The sequence below is a fragment of the Bactrocera oleae genome, chromosome 6, assembly GCF_042242935.1.
Source record: "Bactrocera oleae isolate idBacOlea1 chromosome 6, idBacOlea1, whole genome shotgun sequence".
Classification (NCBI taxonomy): domain Eukaryota; kingdom Metazoa; phylum Arthropoda; class Insecta; order Diptera; family Tephritidae; genus Bactrocera; species Bactrocera oleae.
Window position 1 is genome coordinate 44828096 of NC_091540.1, and position 19216 is coordinate 44847311.

Here is a 19216-nt window from a genome sequence, read left to right on the forward strand (position 1 = left end):
TATTTAAACACGAATTATTAACACTGATAACACCCAAAATTAAACATAGTAAACTATTTAAAAACGCAACTTTCCCAAAATAATCACAACTAACTTTCGTGACGCTCAAAATTCGAGAACTAAAAGGAAATATCATATAAATGGCGGAAACAGACTGCTGCTCCAATTTTTCATGTCTCGCGACATCTAACGGTCAATAGTAAATTAGAGGGTAAAGAGCGCATAAGGTTCACTGATAGAGCGCGCACTTATTGCTACCGTGTGTTACTTCGCTAAAATGATAACAGCTTTGGAAATGATGCCGCGCTCCTCACTAATTACTTAAATTTCTAACAGTAGTCCTTCGAAAAAGAATACGCGGAAATACGATTCTGTTAAGTTATCTAGTCATCGATTTCGAAGTGCACTTTCGTAGTTGCAGAAAGAGACATTATAAATAACCAAATATAGCGACACAATATTTTGCAGCTGAAACGAAATATTAGCTGTACCCATTATATACAGACATTCATATGTATGAATGTATTACATATACAAGTAGAACCTTTCGATTTTCCTCAGTTATTTTAAAAATCAAAGCAAACATTTCAATCGGTTTATATCCGCAAAACATAATTTGAGCAAACCGAAATAGAATATTCCAGGAGTGACCTTCAAAGCAATAATATAGGTGCTTTTATCCATCACCTATTACCAGATATCTAAGTAACATATGTATGTATTCGACAAATTTGCAGGGCTTTACCCACAAGTTGAGGTGCTATTCTGAAGTTGAAAAAATTTAGAAATTTCTTATAAGAAAAATAGGTAAGGATTTGTAAAATATAAGCGGTTTTGTATTACTTTAAAATGGACTGGAGTTTAAAGGCGTTGTCCACTACATAATAGCTCTGTTAGATGCAATTTCCACTTTCCATCTGTCATATCTATAAAAAGTGAAACTCCAATATTTTGTGCGAATTATACATCGGTAGATCTGATTCTCTAAAGTTCACACCATACATTATCAAGTGGGCCAGCTATATCTTAATGAAGAAGTCGATTCAAATGTGAATTACAGGGCATATGGTGTCTTAGAAGCTCTCGTCTCTAAGGCAATTCCAAAATTTATACAACCAAAAACAGATCTCTCAATTTCTAAGTTTGTAGTAGAAGTACACAACTTTGACTGCCTTTGTATGAATTGAGCGAACCTACCTGGTAAAAAGATTAATAAATTGTTTATAAAATATTCAAACAATAAATATCTCCAAAACTGACGAGCTTGTCCGTTTGGCCAGAGAGGCAATCCTCTTGATATTTCAGTTATGATATAAAAAGTGATCCAAGTAGAGGTACCTTTTTCAATAGCTATTTTTTGACAAATCACGCGTGAGTCGTGTCAAACTGTCATATTATTTTTTTTTTCTATATTACTTGGCATTTCATCAAGGAAATACTTAAGCTTGAACAACGTTTTCAAATCTTTCAACTTTATTACGAAACTTCGCTCAACTTATTGTCAACATATCGGCCTACTGAGCGTACTACACCATCACCCATCTTTGAGCCCAGCATTCATTATTGAATAATATTCGACCGTAGCAGCATCTCGGACTGACGTATGGAACGACTTGGCGAATCGAGATCTTAAAGTGAATGCGTACAAAATACAGCTTGAGCAAAAACTGAAGCCGCTCGATCTACCTAAGTGACATCGCCTCGCTCTGTTCAGCGATGAGGCCCATTTCTGGCTCAATGTATAAGTAAACAAGCAAAATTGCCGCATTTAGGACGAAGAGCAGAGATTCAATAGCTGCCATTTTCTCCATAAAAAACAACGGTTTGGTGTGGTTTGTCGGCCGGTGGAATCATCGGTCCATATGTCTTCAAAAATGATGCCGCTGGGAACGTAACCGTCAATGGCGACCGTTATCGCGACATGATAACCGACTACTTGGTGCCTGAAATTGCAGCTCGTATTCTCGGCGACATTTAGTTTCAACAAGACGTGGTGCTCTTCCCACACATCGCATCAATGTTTATTTGTGGATTTAATAAGAGAATCGATTGACCACCAAGTTCATGTGATATCACACCATTAAACTTTTTAGTGTGGGGATATGTAAAGTCTTAAGTCTATGCAGACAAACCTGCTTCGATTCAGACTTTGGAGCAAAACATCCCGCGTATCATTCGCCCGTTACTAGTCGAAATGATCGAACGAGTCATCGAAAATTGGACCTAACAGATGCACCATCTGAGACGTAGCCACGGCCAACATTTAAAACAGATAATCTTAAAGAAAAAATGCCAAAGAATGTTCTTTTGAACGATAATAAGCTTTCCCCATTACATCTGAATTTGCTGTATTTTTTTTTCATTAAAAAAATAAGGAACCTCGATATGAATCAAACTATACAACCGGTCTTTTTTTTCTCTTCGTACTTGCAAATATTCAACCAACAATAAATAAGCAGGAAGTTTGAATGCTTGAACTATTTTTCTACCTTTCTCTCCCTTCGCTCTCTCTCACTCAATATATTTTTTTGAGCAACCGCACGAGCAAAGTTTGTGAATCACTGACCAACTTTATTGCCAACAATAATGAAACCAAGCGCCAATGAGCGAATACAATACATAATTTCGCTGCTCGACGACGATCAGTTGACTCGCGAGGGTTGAAGTGCTGCAGTGGCATTTTCGTTGGCGTTTAGTAACCATATGTAGGTAAAAGAAAGAGCACCTGTATAAACTAGTGGAGGCTAATCAAAAAATATACTTAATAGATAAAACAATATATAAGTAATTTAAGCGAAATTTAAGTAACACAACAATAAAATTAATAAATATATAGTTTGTTGCAGTGAATAATAAACATACGAGTAAATTGACGAAAGATGCTTTAAAGAGCGTGAAAAGTTTTTTAAATAAAAAAGTTGGCGCCGAAGCCAAAACGACAAGTACGTTATCAACGTGCGAGGCTGTGATAAGAGATAAGATAAAAGAAAATGGTAAAAAAATTTGTGAGAATAAAATAACACGGTCATAAAACGAGAAATAAATGTTGAAAACAATAAAAACAAAACAAAAATTAAAGCATGAAGTAATTGGAGACATTGAGCAGTGCTTATAAAACTTTCAACATATCTATATCTGCATATACATATATATACTACCTGTGCATATTTACACATACAAAAGGAGATAACGGGCACAAAAATAACCCACTGTTACTGAAATTTTTTAGTAAAGAAGAGAACCACCGAAACACCTAAGGCGAGTGAGTACTTTAACTTTTTATATATAAACATACATACAGATATACATACATAGGTGGGTTAGTTGGTGTTTAATGTGAAATCAGAACTAGTAATTCCCAAGAAGAAATACTTTATAAAAATTTTAATTATTATTATTTCTTCAAAATAATAAATATATACATTTAGTAAGTCACTACTAAAATGTCAAAAATCTTATAAAATACAAATCTGTATATAAAAAGCTTGTTCACTTAAGAAAAAATTAAAAACCGATTCCATGTATATATGTAACACCCATAACTGTCGCATAACTAATAACATGGCAGCGCGCAACAAAGAAAATTAGCCAAGAACAAAGTTAACCTTAGCTTAGAAGCGCGTTTTAAACAAAAAAAAAAAATTACATAAAATAAAAACTTCAAAAAAGCAATAAAACACATTAAAACTGGGTAAAACTGGGTAAAAACAAAAAGCGAAAAACACGTTAAAGCGCAGAGATAACTTCTGGAGCACATACACTCATACACACACACACCTAAGGGAATAGTTGACACTGTGGTGTAAAGCGGTGAGCTTCTGTTAAGTTCAGCTAATGCAAATGTGAAAAAGCAACAACAATAACAATGAAGAACGTGAGAAAAGGCAAATAATAAAGAAAAACTGCAATAACATGTGCAACTAATTGCTACAAGCCACCAACAACAACAAACGCCCATTAAGCTGTTGATAAACGTACCTACAAACATACCTATAAGCGCACGGATCACACGCTGATCTCGTCAGTTGTTGTTGCAGTAGCACTTCTATTGCGGATTTCACAGATAATGACCGCTGAGACGGGGTTCAACGTGGATATTCTAAAATATTATAGGAATTTGCATTTCAGCAGCTAAGCAATGGAGAGCGCGCCCATACGGCAATAACTAATTACGCTTACGCTTTGCTGATATACACACTTTAGGGTGCAACATTTTTTTTTTTTTAGGAAAATATTTTATTTTTATGAAAATATATTAGTATTCTTGTTTGATTTCTAAGCAAAAGTGCCTCAGCAAAGCGAACAACAAAAATTATGTTATGAAAATTCTTAAGAAAAAATTGTTTAGTATAAATTCATAACGAGCTTGATTGAAATTAGCTTTTTTATTTATGAATTCTTTGCATTTCCATAAAAACTTCTTAATTAAATAAAGTTTTATTCTCAATATTTCATTTGCCAGCTTTGTAAATTGTGTTCCACAAAAATTGTCTCACCCTAACGTGCATACGTTATTGCATATGAACCACATCGGCCTACACATTGACTCAGAACAAACAACGCAAAGCTCTCAGTTAAAACAGATGCTTCAAAAAAGCGCACAATTTCGAGAGAGTTGTCATTTGCAGCGCCACATTTACCTCTATAGTATATACTTTTTTATTATATTCACACAAGTGTTATTATGTGCTATGATAAGTAATAGGTAATTATATGAAACACCACCGTTTGTTCAAGTGCACTAAATCGCCAGCTTTTTCGTGGAAACCTGAGCATATACTCAATAAATCTTCAAATAAAGTTTTCAGTTTATGTGCATACGTATATTTTTGTTTAAGTAAAAGGGGATGGCCACATATCAAATTCAAAATTTTGGCTAAACACAAAATACCAAAATATTTTCGAAGCAATAAACCCAAAATAGTGGTTATTTCTTTCATTTTTCTTTGGTTTATATAAAATTCTATATATAAAGTCATTCTATAAATATATTTATGGATTTACATATCTTTATGTAAGAATATCATTTGATCAAATTTGACTCGGACTGAACCATTTAAACTACGTTCGAAAGCGAATCGATAAAAACTGTACAACCCTTTTTATATTCGGGTGAAGTTTGATCTCAAAATGTCAATTAGTGTGTTTTGACAGCTGTTTATTTTCGACGCAAAAAGTTTGTCTGGCAATTTCAACCACAGATTCTTATAGAAATCGTTGAAAATGTTGCAGAAGTGTTTTGAGAAGTCAAGTTTCTTGCAAACACAACTATTTGAGTGGCACAAAGCATTCAGTGAAGATCGTGAAGTCATCGAAAAATTAGCTCATGCAACTCTTCCATTTACCTCTGTTAATGATGATAACAGTACTTGGAAATGTGCGTGATGTCTACAGAGATAGATAGCTGAGAATAATAAGATCTCTTATAGATCAACTCAACGCATTTTTGTTAATGTTGTGAGTATGAATCGCGTCAATTATAGACTAGTACCAAAATATCTGAAACTTTTACAAAAACTACGAGGTCGCAAAAGAGATGCTTGACAATGTAGCTGAGGACTTTCCATTCATCAAACGCATCATTACTGGTGACGTGAGTTTATCGTTTAAGGCACTAAGGCCATCACATTCGAGGCTTATAAAATCTGTATGAAAAATTGGATTAAGCGTTTTCAAGCTTGTATTGGCTCAGAGCCATTTTTTGAAGACGATAATAAAGACCTCATTAAAAATACGTAAAAATCTTTTTATTTTCTCAGTCTGTGTCAAATTTGATCACATGTTATACATTATATTTGTGTGTAAACATATACATATGTCTATATATTATATACTATTATTTACTTAACCTTTTTCTTTAACCCTTCTATATCCATTTCATAATCGCTTTAGGCCTTTAAAATTTCTGAGCAACAAACCACCATAACTACAAATACGTTTTCAAACAACTGTAATTAGTGAACTGACTTAATGGTAATTGGCAAAATGTCAAGAAAATACGTTAAACTATTGGTTTTATTGCCAAAATGAAAGTAAGGTGAATTCCAAAGCATGTCGAATGATTAGCTGAGTTCGTTATTCGGTAGCAAAAAACAACAATAACAGAAAAGCACATCATTATATATTTACATATTGTCATTTATGAATAAATGTCAACCTTTACATATTTATTTTCATTTATTTTTTACACTTGCGCTTGAAAATTAAAGAAAATTTGTAGGCAGAAAGTGAGAATTATAAAAAATTAGCAAAACAGTATCTAGGAAACTTTTAGTGGCCTCATACAAACTGATCCACAATATTCGAAAATCAATATATTTGCATTAATTTTTGTAAACTTTTTATTAATATTATTTTATTATTATGTTGTATAGTGTTACTAATCAGCGATTCAATAAAATTGATACATGTACCTTACCTACCTTTTCGAATGATTATAAAAGTTGTATGCATTAGAGTTGCAAATCATATTTCTTATGCATACACATACATACTTTTATATGTACATATATACATACACACATGCGCTTAAATATTACTTATTATGGGTTGTTGTTGCCAATTGGGCGTTTGCTTGGCGAAAAGTTACTTAACTTTACAATTGAATGACTTTAACAATTTTATTGCGTGTTTCATGCACAAACGTATGCTTGTTCAATAATATTCATGTACATATCTGTACATATGTTTGCATGTGGATGTGATTAAATGGAAGAAATATAATTTAACTGGAGCATTGGCAAAATTATATGCACTTCCTGGTTGTTAAACAAGCTATTACTTGAATATGTTTAATAGTTGTACGAATGTTTGTACATATATACTTATTTTAACATACATATTATATATCAACGTAATTAACATATGCTTGTGCAAGAGTTGAGCATATGGACTAAATTATTATAATTTTTTTTTTTTTTTGAAATTTAATTTCAGAACTAATTTGGCATACTCGTATTTGAACTAGTTCTGAAATAATTGTTTTTGAACTATATATTTTAACAAATAAACAATAACTTTATTAGTCCTTGTTGTTTTAATATTTGTTGCATTAAGTTATGATTAACTAAAAACTTTAAAATTTAATTTTTTAAATTTATATTTCAGTTTATATACATACATATATACATATGTATGTTATATGAGTATATATCTTAAAGTCGTGGTGGGTGGCCAAATGTCTGAAAATTGCTTACCAGTAGGGTTGCCACACTTTTTTTAAGACCCTCAGTTTTTGACATATCGGTCTATATTCTTTCACACGTTCTTTTCTCCCCAAGAAGATATTCCTATCCTTCCAAGCGTCTACACAACTTTATTTTATTCCAAAAGTTTGAGATAAAATAATGAAAAGTATTTACGTTTGGCATTGTTACACTTCAGTTTTATAGATTTCTCACATGCCAGTGGTTAAGCAAATTCCGCAATATATAGATATGTAACCTGCCTAACCTCGTAACCCACTTACATATCTATTATTACGAGCTTTAAACATTATTCATAAACAAATCTTCTAAATAATAATGAATGGCCGTCTTGTAATAGCTTTTGAAGACTTATTAACAGATCTATATTATCTCGTTTATAAATATTGTTGTTGAAGCAGATACTGACAATTGAGTGTTTGTTATATGTAATTAATTTCTCTCGTCATAATCTGAATATCTTCTTAGTAGTAATGAGTGCAAACCAAATTTTTGCAGTGGTCTTATATTTATCTATTATTAAATTAAATCTTAAATTTATTTATAAAATTCAACTGTGAAATTGAACTCAGTGTTCTTTTGGCTTAAAAGGATCAATATTAAATGATTTTCTACAAATATTTTACTACAATGAAGTTATGACTATTACTACTACTTGATATACACATACAGTATAGTTTAGTCATAGTTCTAAAATAATCATAATAACTATCGTTACAATATACAGAAAGATGTATGGAGTTTACTGAGGGCAAGTAACCACAAAAGTTTTGCAAATCATACCGCTTACACGAAAGTCAAATATCAGGAAAAACTATGAGTAATTTCTATACTGGCGATATTTATCCAGGCTTTTGTAAATTTACAATAAAAACTGGATTATTCAGCTAAGAAGTGGTAAAGAATTTTTTGTTTTTCACCGAAAACCGAATAAAGTAAAAATTTGTATATCAGTGCCACCTATCGTCAACTTTAGTGAAATCCCCCGAACCAAAATAAATAGCATATCGGAACTTTAGGGAAATATTTCATTACTGATCGAATTTTACAACATTTTTTCTGTATACTGGGTCACCAACTTTAAATGTATGTAAAAAACTCTATTGTATAAAGAATGATTTTGGCATATTGTTATGGAAGGTTCAAGCTTTCATTTACTTTCGGTAATAAAAATTTTAAATAAATTTTAATAATTTAATTTATAATAGATTTTATAATAAATTGTTACAATATTTTACAAATTAATTAAAGTTAATTTTCGATCAGTAAAATACTTAGAGTTTTTCAATATTCATTTTTCGAAAATACACAAACAATTCTCATTGGGTTCTTAAAGTGCTAATGACGTCAGAGTGTGCCTGTTAATGTTTTAGATCTCTGTGCTCCATTTAGACGTTAGCCCGTTTTTACTTGCTGATTTCACCGTTTTATTGTCGCCTCCCAGTGGTCATTAACATCGGTGACTCAAGTCGAGCTCACCGAATGCGCGTAACTCGTAATGCAGACTTAAATATATATACATTTGACATTGCTTTTGTTGTTGAAATATATAGTTTGTTATTTTAGTTTTATTTTCATTGTTTTACAAGCAACACGCTCGCACATGCCTACATTCATATTTGCATATAAATAAATGCCAGCCGCTTCACGCATATTTTATCTGCTTATCTGCTACATTCATACATTTTACATGATCGCTGATGCCACTGTACAACAATAACAACACAATACCATGTATATGTAACATTAGTTATTTTATGGTTGTTGCCGCCACAGTTGCTTATTTCCGATGTGTCGCGGTTCCGAGTACAGGCAACAATGCGCGTAAGCAGCGCTGTAGACAGCAGCGTCGACAGAGAAACAGTAACCGCAGCAAAAGCGATCGCCACCAAAGCAACAAGTATGCCACTAACTGTACTTGTAGTAAATATTTAGTTATAACTCTCAAAATAACGAAGCCAGCCATGGGAAATATGCGCAGTCAGCGTCACTGTCGATGCAGCAAAGAGTGCGCGGCACTCGCGGCAGTCCCGGCAGTCGCTACCGGCGCTGATCGCTTTGCTCACCTGGGCGATCGACCATAGGCGCTGGCAGTTCGCTACAGCGCTTCGCTGTGACCTGACCGAGCGTGCCTACAGTCTAATGTTAGGCAAAAAGCAACGAAAAAGTCGGAAGCAAAGACGGAACACCAATTCAAACGGGCGTGTTGTACGCTACAGTTGTTAAGCCGTGTCTCTGTTTCGCCGTGTCGTGTTTATTTCAATGCTCAGTGTGACTATGAATTTCTCAGACAGTTGAAGATCGCAAATTAAAAAAAAAAGACGAAACTATGGGAACAATTGGATTGTTGTTTAAAAATACATAAAGCAAATACTTGCTGATACAATTGTGTGAAAAAATACTAAAATAATTGCGAATACTACATATGTTTAATTAGACTGCGATTTGGCTGCCGTTTGCGTGACGATCTTACAGTTCATATTGAAAAAAAATATTACTTATAAAATAAGTGGAGGTAAATGGTAACATATAATGACTTTTGAAGTCTAATTTAAATTTAACCTAAGTTTAATATTGCCATATTGATATGTAAGTGACAAACAGGAGAGACAGAAAATGTTTGTCATAAAAACAAAAATAATAAAATAAAGTTGTTCAAATATTAATCAAATACAAACATATTATTTTTGTTGGAGTAGTATATTTTAAGATGGCAAAGCTTCGGATTAATTATATTAATAATAGTAATATTCATTAAAGTTATTCATTGCTCAAATCAAAGTTATTATTAAATTCAACAACATTTGTGATAACGTGTAAACGACACGTACATGAAACTAAATTGAGCACATATAATCGACTCGGAATATATGTCAAGATATAATGTTATATTTAATATTTAAAGTTAAAGTAAAAGATGCAATATTTATTACAAGGCATGAAGATTGTGTATTTGATTTCCAGGAATTTTTTTTAATAATTTAGAAAATTTAGAAAATTATTTTTAACCTGACCCGACTAACCCAACCAAACTAGTTGGCCTTTTGTTGTACACTATTGATACAAATTACTTATATACCAAACAAAGCATCAACTTATGCATGAAATATTGTAACCGTAACATGTCTAGTTTTTTATAATTAAATTTTAATTTACCAGTGTACCGGTACAAAATGAGTTTGTTTTTTTTTGTGGATACCATGGCAACAGAAATGTTCGTCTTTTGAAGCAAATCAATCAGACACCCAATTTTCGATTTCTGCATTGGAATCGAAGTGCTGCTTATCCAATGCGTGTACCATTGATGAAAACAAATAGTAATCGGAAGGTGCCAAGTACGGTGAATACGGTGGGTGGGGTAGCAGCTATCAGCCAATTGCTTTGATTGTATCCTGAACCTATTTTGATTTGTGTGCAGATGCATTATCGTGTAACAAAATTAATTTGCCGTGTCTTCTGGCCCATTTCTGGTCGTTTTGCGATGAATGTATTGTTTAAATTTATCATTTGGTGTTTGTAGCGATTAGAATAACCAGTTTCGCATGTTTTTAGTAGCTCATGATATACCACACCCTACTGATCCCATCAAACAGCATTGCCTTCTTACCGAATCGATCTGATTTTGCAGTCGCTGTTGATGGTTGTCCCGGACTAACCCATGATTTTCTTCGTTTAGGATTCTTAAAATAAATCCATTTTTCATCGCAAAACTGATTTTCTTTTGTGTCTTTGAAACAAAATATCACAAGTGTTTTATCGGCTTTCTATTTGTCTTTCATGTAATTCATTTGACACCCATTTTCCACACTTTGGGATATTTTTCATAGCTTTTAAACGGTCTGAAATTATTTATTGTATTGCTTGCAGTTCAGCGTCTTCAAGCTTATTTGGTGGTCTTTCACGTTCTTCATTTCTCATCAAAATCGTTATCTCTGAACCGTTAAAATCATCTTTTGCATGTTGCTCAGATAGAGCATGATCTCCATATGCCTCGATAAGCATTCGATGTGACTCTGCAGCAATTTACTTCAAATGGAAACAAAATATTAATGTTTTCCGCAAATCATCACTTTCCGGTACAAACTTTGACATTTTCAAACATGTGCTGTGGTTTGTTCAATGACTGTAAGGTTATGTATTGTATTTTAACGCTCACTTCATACCGGTACACCTGTTAACTTTATTTTAACATAGAACTTTATGCTTGGATACTAAACCTTTAGCAATAATCATAAATTCTATATATTCCAGGACTCTATAAATAACTTTTTCACATAGTGAATGTGACCACCCTAATGTCAATTATGTGAAATATAAATAAATGTTTTACGAGTGAAATTCGAAAATCCATTCATTTCACCGATAGCATTTTCGTTTATTAAGCATTTATTTTATGAAATGCTAAAAAGAATAACCAAATATTTACCTATACTAAGAATTGATTATTATTCAAATTTAACATACGTTACGTAAATCATATTATTTTTATTTCTGTTTTGCTCAAAAGTTCCATAAAATAGCTTGATTACCAATCAATTAATTGATAATAAGCCGATTTAAAAGCTTTGTATACTTTTCGGCGCCATTATATAATTTTTATGACCTAGAGCTAATTTTCGGGGAGACCTATGTATATTTGTAGTCGACAGGCCACTTTTCTGAAAAAAATAATAAGACGATAAGGCATTTTATTAATTTACTTATATTTTATGTATCCACTTAGCTTTATCATAATTATAATCATCTCACACAAAGATCCTTAATGCTCAATAAATATGCATGAATGTTTGATTTTTTAACTATCGTGAATTTGCAATAACCTCACAAAATTATTCGGAATCGTATATAATAAAGAAAGCGAATTGAAAAGTATTTTTAATGTCTTCGAACTTACTCTTAAATAATCTTATTTCTCTCAAATGCAGCTACATTAATATGTCTAATCGCGTTTATAGCATGTGTTTACAGTTATTTTTAGTATGGTATTATATAACAACAACTTTTACTGCGTGTACCGTAATGTTAAAATTATTTCTAAATCATTTTATCTGTTAAGATAAGAATTAATTCTTATTAATTTTGCTAACCTCATCTCATGCTTCTTTGCGGTGGAAAACTGTAAGGAGTTGATATATAGGTATCTATAGTACGTTTGTACTCTATATTTACATATTTAATATTATATAAAATAATATAATATATGTTGTGTTTATGGTAATTCAAAGTTTTAATGTAGAGGTCGTTTGTTTTTTAAAAATCGTGTAGACTTTAGGCAAATTAAGTAATATAGCAATAGTATTTTATATTTTAGGTAAACTATATTTTAGGTGAACTCATACAATTTAATGATTGATTACAACAAAAAATAAAAAATGTATATAAAAAATAACCTTAGAACTTTTTGACTTTTGTCTTGATTTATACGTATGCTTAATTATTACATTAAAACTCATTAATTTCTTTAATTTTGATTTACAGTTAAATCCTTGGCATAACGCATCACCTTCCAAATAGACTGTACACCAACATCAGAATTCGTGATTCAATAATTTAACTGACTATATAATAAAACATAACCAACATGACGTCTACACCTGCGACTGATTTGGAAGCGCAAGTCAACGTGGAGGATCTGCCATTAACATTCAAGGTAATTCAAGTAATCTTGTACACATTTTTTATTTCAACTTAAGGTATAAAGAAACTTCTTCCAAAACGTTATCTTAGCAGCACGTGCTGTGTTCGAATACTTTAATTAACGCTCCAATTATTTCTGAAGAAGACGTCCTACTTAATTTAAATAAGTTAATACTATCTTTTAGTTACGGCCCAGACATGATACCCTCATTCTTCATAAAAAAGAGTGCCAAATATATCTACTTGCTTTTGACAAGGATATTTAATTCCTCTCTTAAACACGGTCGATTTCCTTCAATATGGAAACAGTCATTTATAATTCCTTTGGATAAAAGTGGATTTAGTTCCAACATTGAAAACTATAGAGGTATCGCAAAACTATCAGTTATACCTCAATTTGTTGAAGCTATCATCACGGACCATATAACCTTTTCGATTTATCCGTTAATTTCCTCATCTCAGCACGGATTTCGTAAAGGGAACTCGACTATATCAAACTTACTTAAATTTGTAAACCACGTATCATTGGGTTTTAGGGAACATAAGCATACGGATGTTATATACACAGACTTTGGCAAAGCTTTCGATAAAGCAAATCTCTCGATTCTCATACATAAAATTGGTCTGTTGGGCTTTCAGCCAAGATTTCTTTAATGGGTAGCTTCCTATCTTTATAATATAACACAACGAGTAATTTAATATTTGAGGATACACCTTCAGATACAATTAATGTTTCTTCTGGTGTTCCGCAAGGTAGTCATCTTGGCCCGATTCTGTTCTTGTTTCTTATTAACGATATCTCTAGAGTAATAGAATTCTCGAAAATTTTATTATACGCTGACGACGTAAAGCTTTTTAAATCATACACTTAAACTGAGGAAAGGTGTCTGTTGCAAACAGATTTAAATAATTTGGTTGCATGGTGTGATAGAAATGATTTGCCATTGAATCTCAATAATTGTAAGATGATGTGCTTTTCTCGTAGATCTGTGCACCCCTCTTCTTATATAATAAAACACCATATTCTGGAGCAAGTTTTTAACTATGTTGATTTGGAAGTTCATATGGACCCTAAGCTTAATTTTAGTCTTCATATTGATATCATGGTCTTGAAAGCAAAAGCTGTCCTCAGTTTGGTTAAACGTTGATCTAAAGAATTTAGAGATCCGTATATTTTGGTTAGACCTATATTGGAATATGGCTCTGTTGTATGGAACCTTAGCTACCAAATCCATTCTGCCAAGTTAGAGTCTGTTCAAAAACAATTTTTACATTTCGCCTTAGCGCATTTCCGATGGGATTCTAAACGAACCATTTCGCCGTATATGTCATGATTTTAATTCTCATTCCAGCACATTTGACTTATCTGACTCACTTTATTGTTTTCTCTTAATAAATTAAAATGTAACAATTTATTATATCGTAACTATAAATCTTAGCTGTTGAAATTTTTGTCGGCTAATTCCGCACGATTCTCAAGCTATCGAATTTGATGACCTAAAATAAAATGTTTCTAGTTGTGTTATGACTTCGTAAGATTGCTGATATTCCAAACAGTTTTATCGCTTACATAATAAAAACCTATGGTATTATCCCATATCACTTGCGGTTTAATGATGTCAAAATCTCGGACTCAGCTCCTAAGCAGCTCATTTTAGCATCAATGATTCTACGTTATAAGGTCTCTTCTATTCATTCTACTATGTTTAATTTTTGTAGATCTTTAGAACTCTCATGTACTTGTTGTAAAACAAGCCTAAGTTAACTGGGTTTAAAAAATTGTAAAGCTGCCCAGTTGGATAATGTGGACTTCAGAACGTATTTTTGGGAAAGCTAGGCAAATTCCGATCGATATAGTACAGAAGGTGTTGTTTTTTTATAATGATTATAAAATCATTTTTATCTGGTTGGGATTATGAACATAATACTAGGTAAGAAAGCTGACATTTAAAACTATTTTAAACAGAATTTACTAGCAAAAAAAAATTGTTAACGTGTGTTTTAAGTGCCACAGTCGTGATAAAAACAAACTTGAGATTAGAAATAACTTTTATATTATAAGTAAAGCTTGCATTCCTGAAGATATACTAGGAAAACATTTAACTGCATAAAGGAGTGTTTCTCTTCCTGAGCACCGATCTCTTCTCAGGTTGCTTTTAAGGATTTAGTCAGTGCTTAGAGCTTTCAATAATTACTGTTTTCGATGTTGGAACAATTTTGATACTCAAATTATTAAGTACATAAATATTTTTTATATATTAATGTACCATCATAAATCATAAAATAACATAAAGCAATCATTTAAATTAACCAAATCGCCAAAGCGTGTTGGTAAATCGAGCTAAAAAATCAGACCGGAAGTTCGTTGATGGCCACAAAATTACGTGTATATTTAGCAGTTTTTGAATATACTTGGGTTTTTAAATATCAACAAGTATTTATCGATGAAAATTTACCATTCTAGCTCAATGTAGCTCATATATATGATATATATGTACATATATAAACACAAACTTTTATTTACTCACATAAATACATATGTATGCAAATACTTATATAAGCGAAAAGCTTGTGAAATTATAAGCTGTACTTTAAATGTAAATAAATTTAAATATATAATTATATATAATTTACTATGTACATAAGTATGTATGTATGTACCCATGCAACGAACCACTCAATGACTCGTGTTGCACACTTTTTTTCATCTAGCAAGCGAGCCAAGCGACACACATCGCTGCACATTCGTCGATAGCTATTACGAGCCCATGCTCACTACCAAAACCTTGTGCATACAATTGATTACAATTTATTATATTTTATTATTTACACAAGCTTGTAATACTATTCTAGGCTGTTGAGCACTACTGAAATTCGAAAGGGCCATATGTAAAGCTAGTGTAAGTATATCGGCCGCTTTATATATTGTACATACCCATATGCTACGTTTTCACACTCCGTTCATTATATTTTATTTTGTTAGTTCTTTAAACAAGAAAAAAAAAAAATATTCGTGTTAGTCTGGCAGTCGTTCGTGGAAGTGCGCTCCGTTACATCCGGTAGCTGCGCATGCGCAATGTTCTGAACAGTTACGGTCTGTATGCAAATGTTCATACATATGTATACTTATACAGTACTGCAAACATAAACAAACATGGATATGTAAATATTTATGGTCCCTGGACGTTCGAATTCTATTAGAGATCACTTGGTAAACCCCGAAATTCCGGGATTCCAAAATAGTAGCAATAAGAAGCCTACTCGCCACTTTTATTGTCAAAATATTTATGTATTGGCAGGCTTTCGAAGATTAACTCTGGTTCGAAATATTTACAGTTCAGTACGCTACCACGCCCATTTTCCCTCACATAATTTTCCAACATATTTTTTTAAACATTCATGACATATCTGTTTTTCATTATTCAGGTCAAATACATTGGCTCCGAGGTGGCACGTGGCTTATGGGGTATTAAATTCACCCGCCGACCGGTCGATATCATGGTGGGTGTTGCCAAGAATTTACCCGCTAAGAAAGTCTTACCGCAATGTGATCTCACAGTATCAACCGATGGTGTTAGAATTGAAATCATAACACCAAAAGCGAATGTGAATAATTGGAAATATCCGATAGATACGATTTCGTATGGTGTGCAAGATTTGGTCTACACTCGAGTATTCGCTATGATTGTGGTAAAAGATGAACAACATCCACATCCGTTCGAGGTACACGCTTTCGTGTGCGATAGTCGCGCTATGGCACGGAAACTAACATTTGCTCTAGCGGCTGCTTTTCAAGACTACTCGCGACGCGTTAAAGAGTCGGGTGAACCATCGGCTACCGATAACATTACGCCACATCGACAGAAGTTCGCCATCGATTTGCGTACACCCGAAGAGCTGCAGGAGGGTGCCAATGAAGAGACGGAGGCTTAGATGGTTCCTGCTGGTAGTGTAGCTTTTCGAAGTGAAAATATATATTAAAGTAATTTTATTGAACTTTTCTCTTACAGTTCTGGAAGGAATACCTACGCGCTCAATAGCTGATCCATTTGTCTAAAAAATACATCACACGATTAATTATGCGATACAGCTTTTTACTATGGTTTTATTTCTATGTAGTATTAATTTACTCGTTAGATAATAATATTTTAAGCCAAAATAATTATATTTAAGTTATAGTTACTCTTTCACATACTCTATAGGAGTGCGCTTAAGTTCTTCAGCTTTCACGGGACTTAATTCGTTAATATTTATTTATTCTTAAAAATCCGTGCGACAATTTTTAACGTGATCCCACCTAAAAGCTTGGACTTTTCCAAAGCCCTCCAAAGAACCGAGGTCGCTCCGAGATCGAGAAATTTTTTTTCGAGCCATTCCTGGCTTTTAATGCAATGTTGCTTCTGCTTAAACCAATAATTTTAATGACTTCAACTAATATTCCCATTCCATATTATTTTTTGAGTAAGAACACTATCATAGTAATAACTGATAAATACTAAAAGAAATGATGAATCACTCTATATTCTTATAACCTACTTGTCGCACTTTATAATAAAAAAGTATATGGTCTAATATACCATAAATAGAGAGAATATTTTCTTTCTTCTAGTGAGTGCTACACAATCAAAAAACAAGAGTTGCAGAATTTAATGTCGCATTAGCGAAAGTAATCTGCAGTCTATGAATAGTAGGCTAGTAACCTAACTTTGTTCCTAGTGAAAAATTATATGTTTGAACTTTTAAGCAACACAGGAAGCGACAGCGAAACAACGTCTTGAAGCCAGCTTCATGAATATAATTTCGTTGTTGCCGTACCAAAACCTTCACTTCCATAAAATTTAAATATTTTGTTAAAAGTGAAATATTTTGTGCAAAAAATAAGTAAATAGGTCGATTTATATGTCTTAAATCATCAGTTGATATTAAAATTAAAGACATATTAGAGCTATTTTATGCTTCTGTTGGTAAGACAGCGTTAGGTTTGTATTTAACATATTAGTGGCATCACTACAGCTACCAATTGTCGTCGGAAGAATTAGAAATGGTTTTAATTTAGCGACAACGACAACTGCAAGCCTACTGCCGTAAAGTCGTGCTGTTGTCTAAATTAATGTGCCCATAAAAATGCATGGCTTGTCACCAGCAATAGTTTTCCTGAGCACAATTTCCTAGTTTGCAGGCAGCGGCTATTTCTATTTACCTTTTTTTTTGAACATTTTAAAAAATTGCTTATGAAATATAAATTAAGTAAAATTTAAAAATGCTTATAAATAAAACAGTAGATTTTTCTGAATGAATGAATTTTAATTAAAGAATACTTCTAATGATGTCGCTGAAGATCCTCAGCATTGAGTTGCCGGTTAATGGTGCATGTCATTTGGTTACCAACAATAAATCTTTAGAGAGTTAGTATTCTAGTTGTTCACCTCAATTTTTTCCTGTGGACCTTAATTTTTGAAAATATTTGCAAAAAGTAAACTCCTAAAATATTTGGAACAGTTTACATAAATTAAGGATCCGCGTTGAAATTTTAAAAACTGAAAATGCTTTCGTTGAATAAGTATTGAGTAATAAAATAGAAGCTGCTTTATAAAGACCAAAGTATTTTTAATGTGATTTAAAGGTTATTTTTGGGTTGTTAGATGTATGTTGTAACGGCAGAAATTTACAAACGGTCAGATTAAATAGTTTGTAAAAAAAAATATTATATTTAAATTAGTTTTAGAAATTTTGACTTGTTTTACAAAGAAACTTTATTTGTACATACATAACCACTCGTACAGAATTTACTTGTATTTTTCCCTGATACAGCTAGTTACCCAAAGTATAAGACAACTTAGTATATGTAAAAGTATAATTATAAATATATAATAAAATAAATTATATGGAAAAATTGTAAATTAAAAGAATAAGTGTTAATTTATTAATTATGATAAAATATTGTGAAATCAGTGTATAGTTATATTGATATGCAAAATTTTCCGGTGAGAAAAGCAAATCATAACATTATATTCTCATAGCAAAGTTCGCTTTAGTTGAACGATTACAACAAAAACTTGAAACTAACAAAAAACATTTAAAAATTTTAAGAAAGCCAACAGTAATTACTTTTTTATTTTAAATATCGTAACATTTTTTATTGTATTTGTACTTGATTATATCAGCGAACGGTTTTTGAAGTGTAGTTGAATAATTTGGTGCTAGCTCCTAAAACGGCTTTCAAAATATAGATTAAAGTATTGATGTACTTAATTTCATGAAATGTGTGTATATATAAATATACTTTACCTATGTAATAAATGTCTAGACTCTACAAATGTACAATATTCCATATAGTTTTTAATAAACCTCTGCAAGTCAATTAACGATTAAAA

The 19216-nt window shown here is 32.2% G+C and overlaps 1 protein-coding gene across 3 annotated transcripts; it reads left to right on the forward strand.

Moving 5' to 3' along the window:
* Positions 1-2634: 2634 nt before the first annotated feature.
* Positions 2635-19216, forward strand: LOC106620444 (low density lipoprotein receptor adapter protein 1). 3 transcript variants are annotated; one of them, XM_036372434.2, is made up of 5 exons: positions 2688-2705; positions 2837-3262; positions 12684-12855; positions 16269-16788; positions 16853-19216. In XM_036372434.2, exons 3-4 carry the CDS (start codon positions 12787-12789, stop codon positions 16773-16775), a joined length of 576 nt encoding a protein of 191 aa, XP_036228327.2. In that variant the 5' UTR covers positions 2688-2705; positions 2837-3262; positions 12684-12786; the 3' UTR covers positions 16776-16788; positions 16853-19216. The 3 variants fall into 3 exon arrangements, with proteins under 3 accessions (XP_014094427.3, XP_036228327.2, XP_014094435.3); XM_014238952.3 differs by having other exon boundaries at positions 2635-3262; XM_014238960.3 differs by lacking the exons at positions 2688-2705; positions 2837-3262 and adding an exon at positions 9316-9720.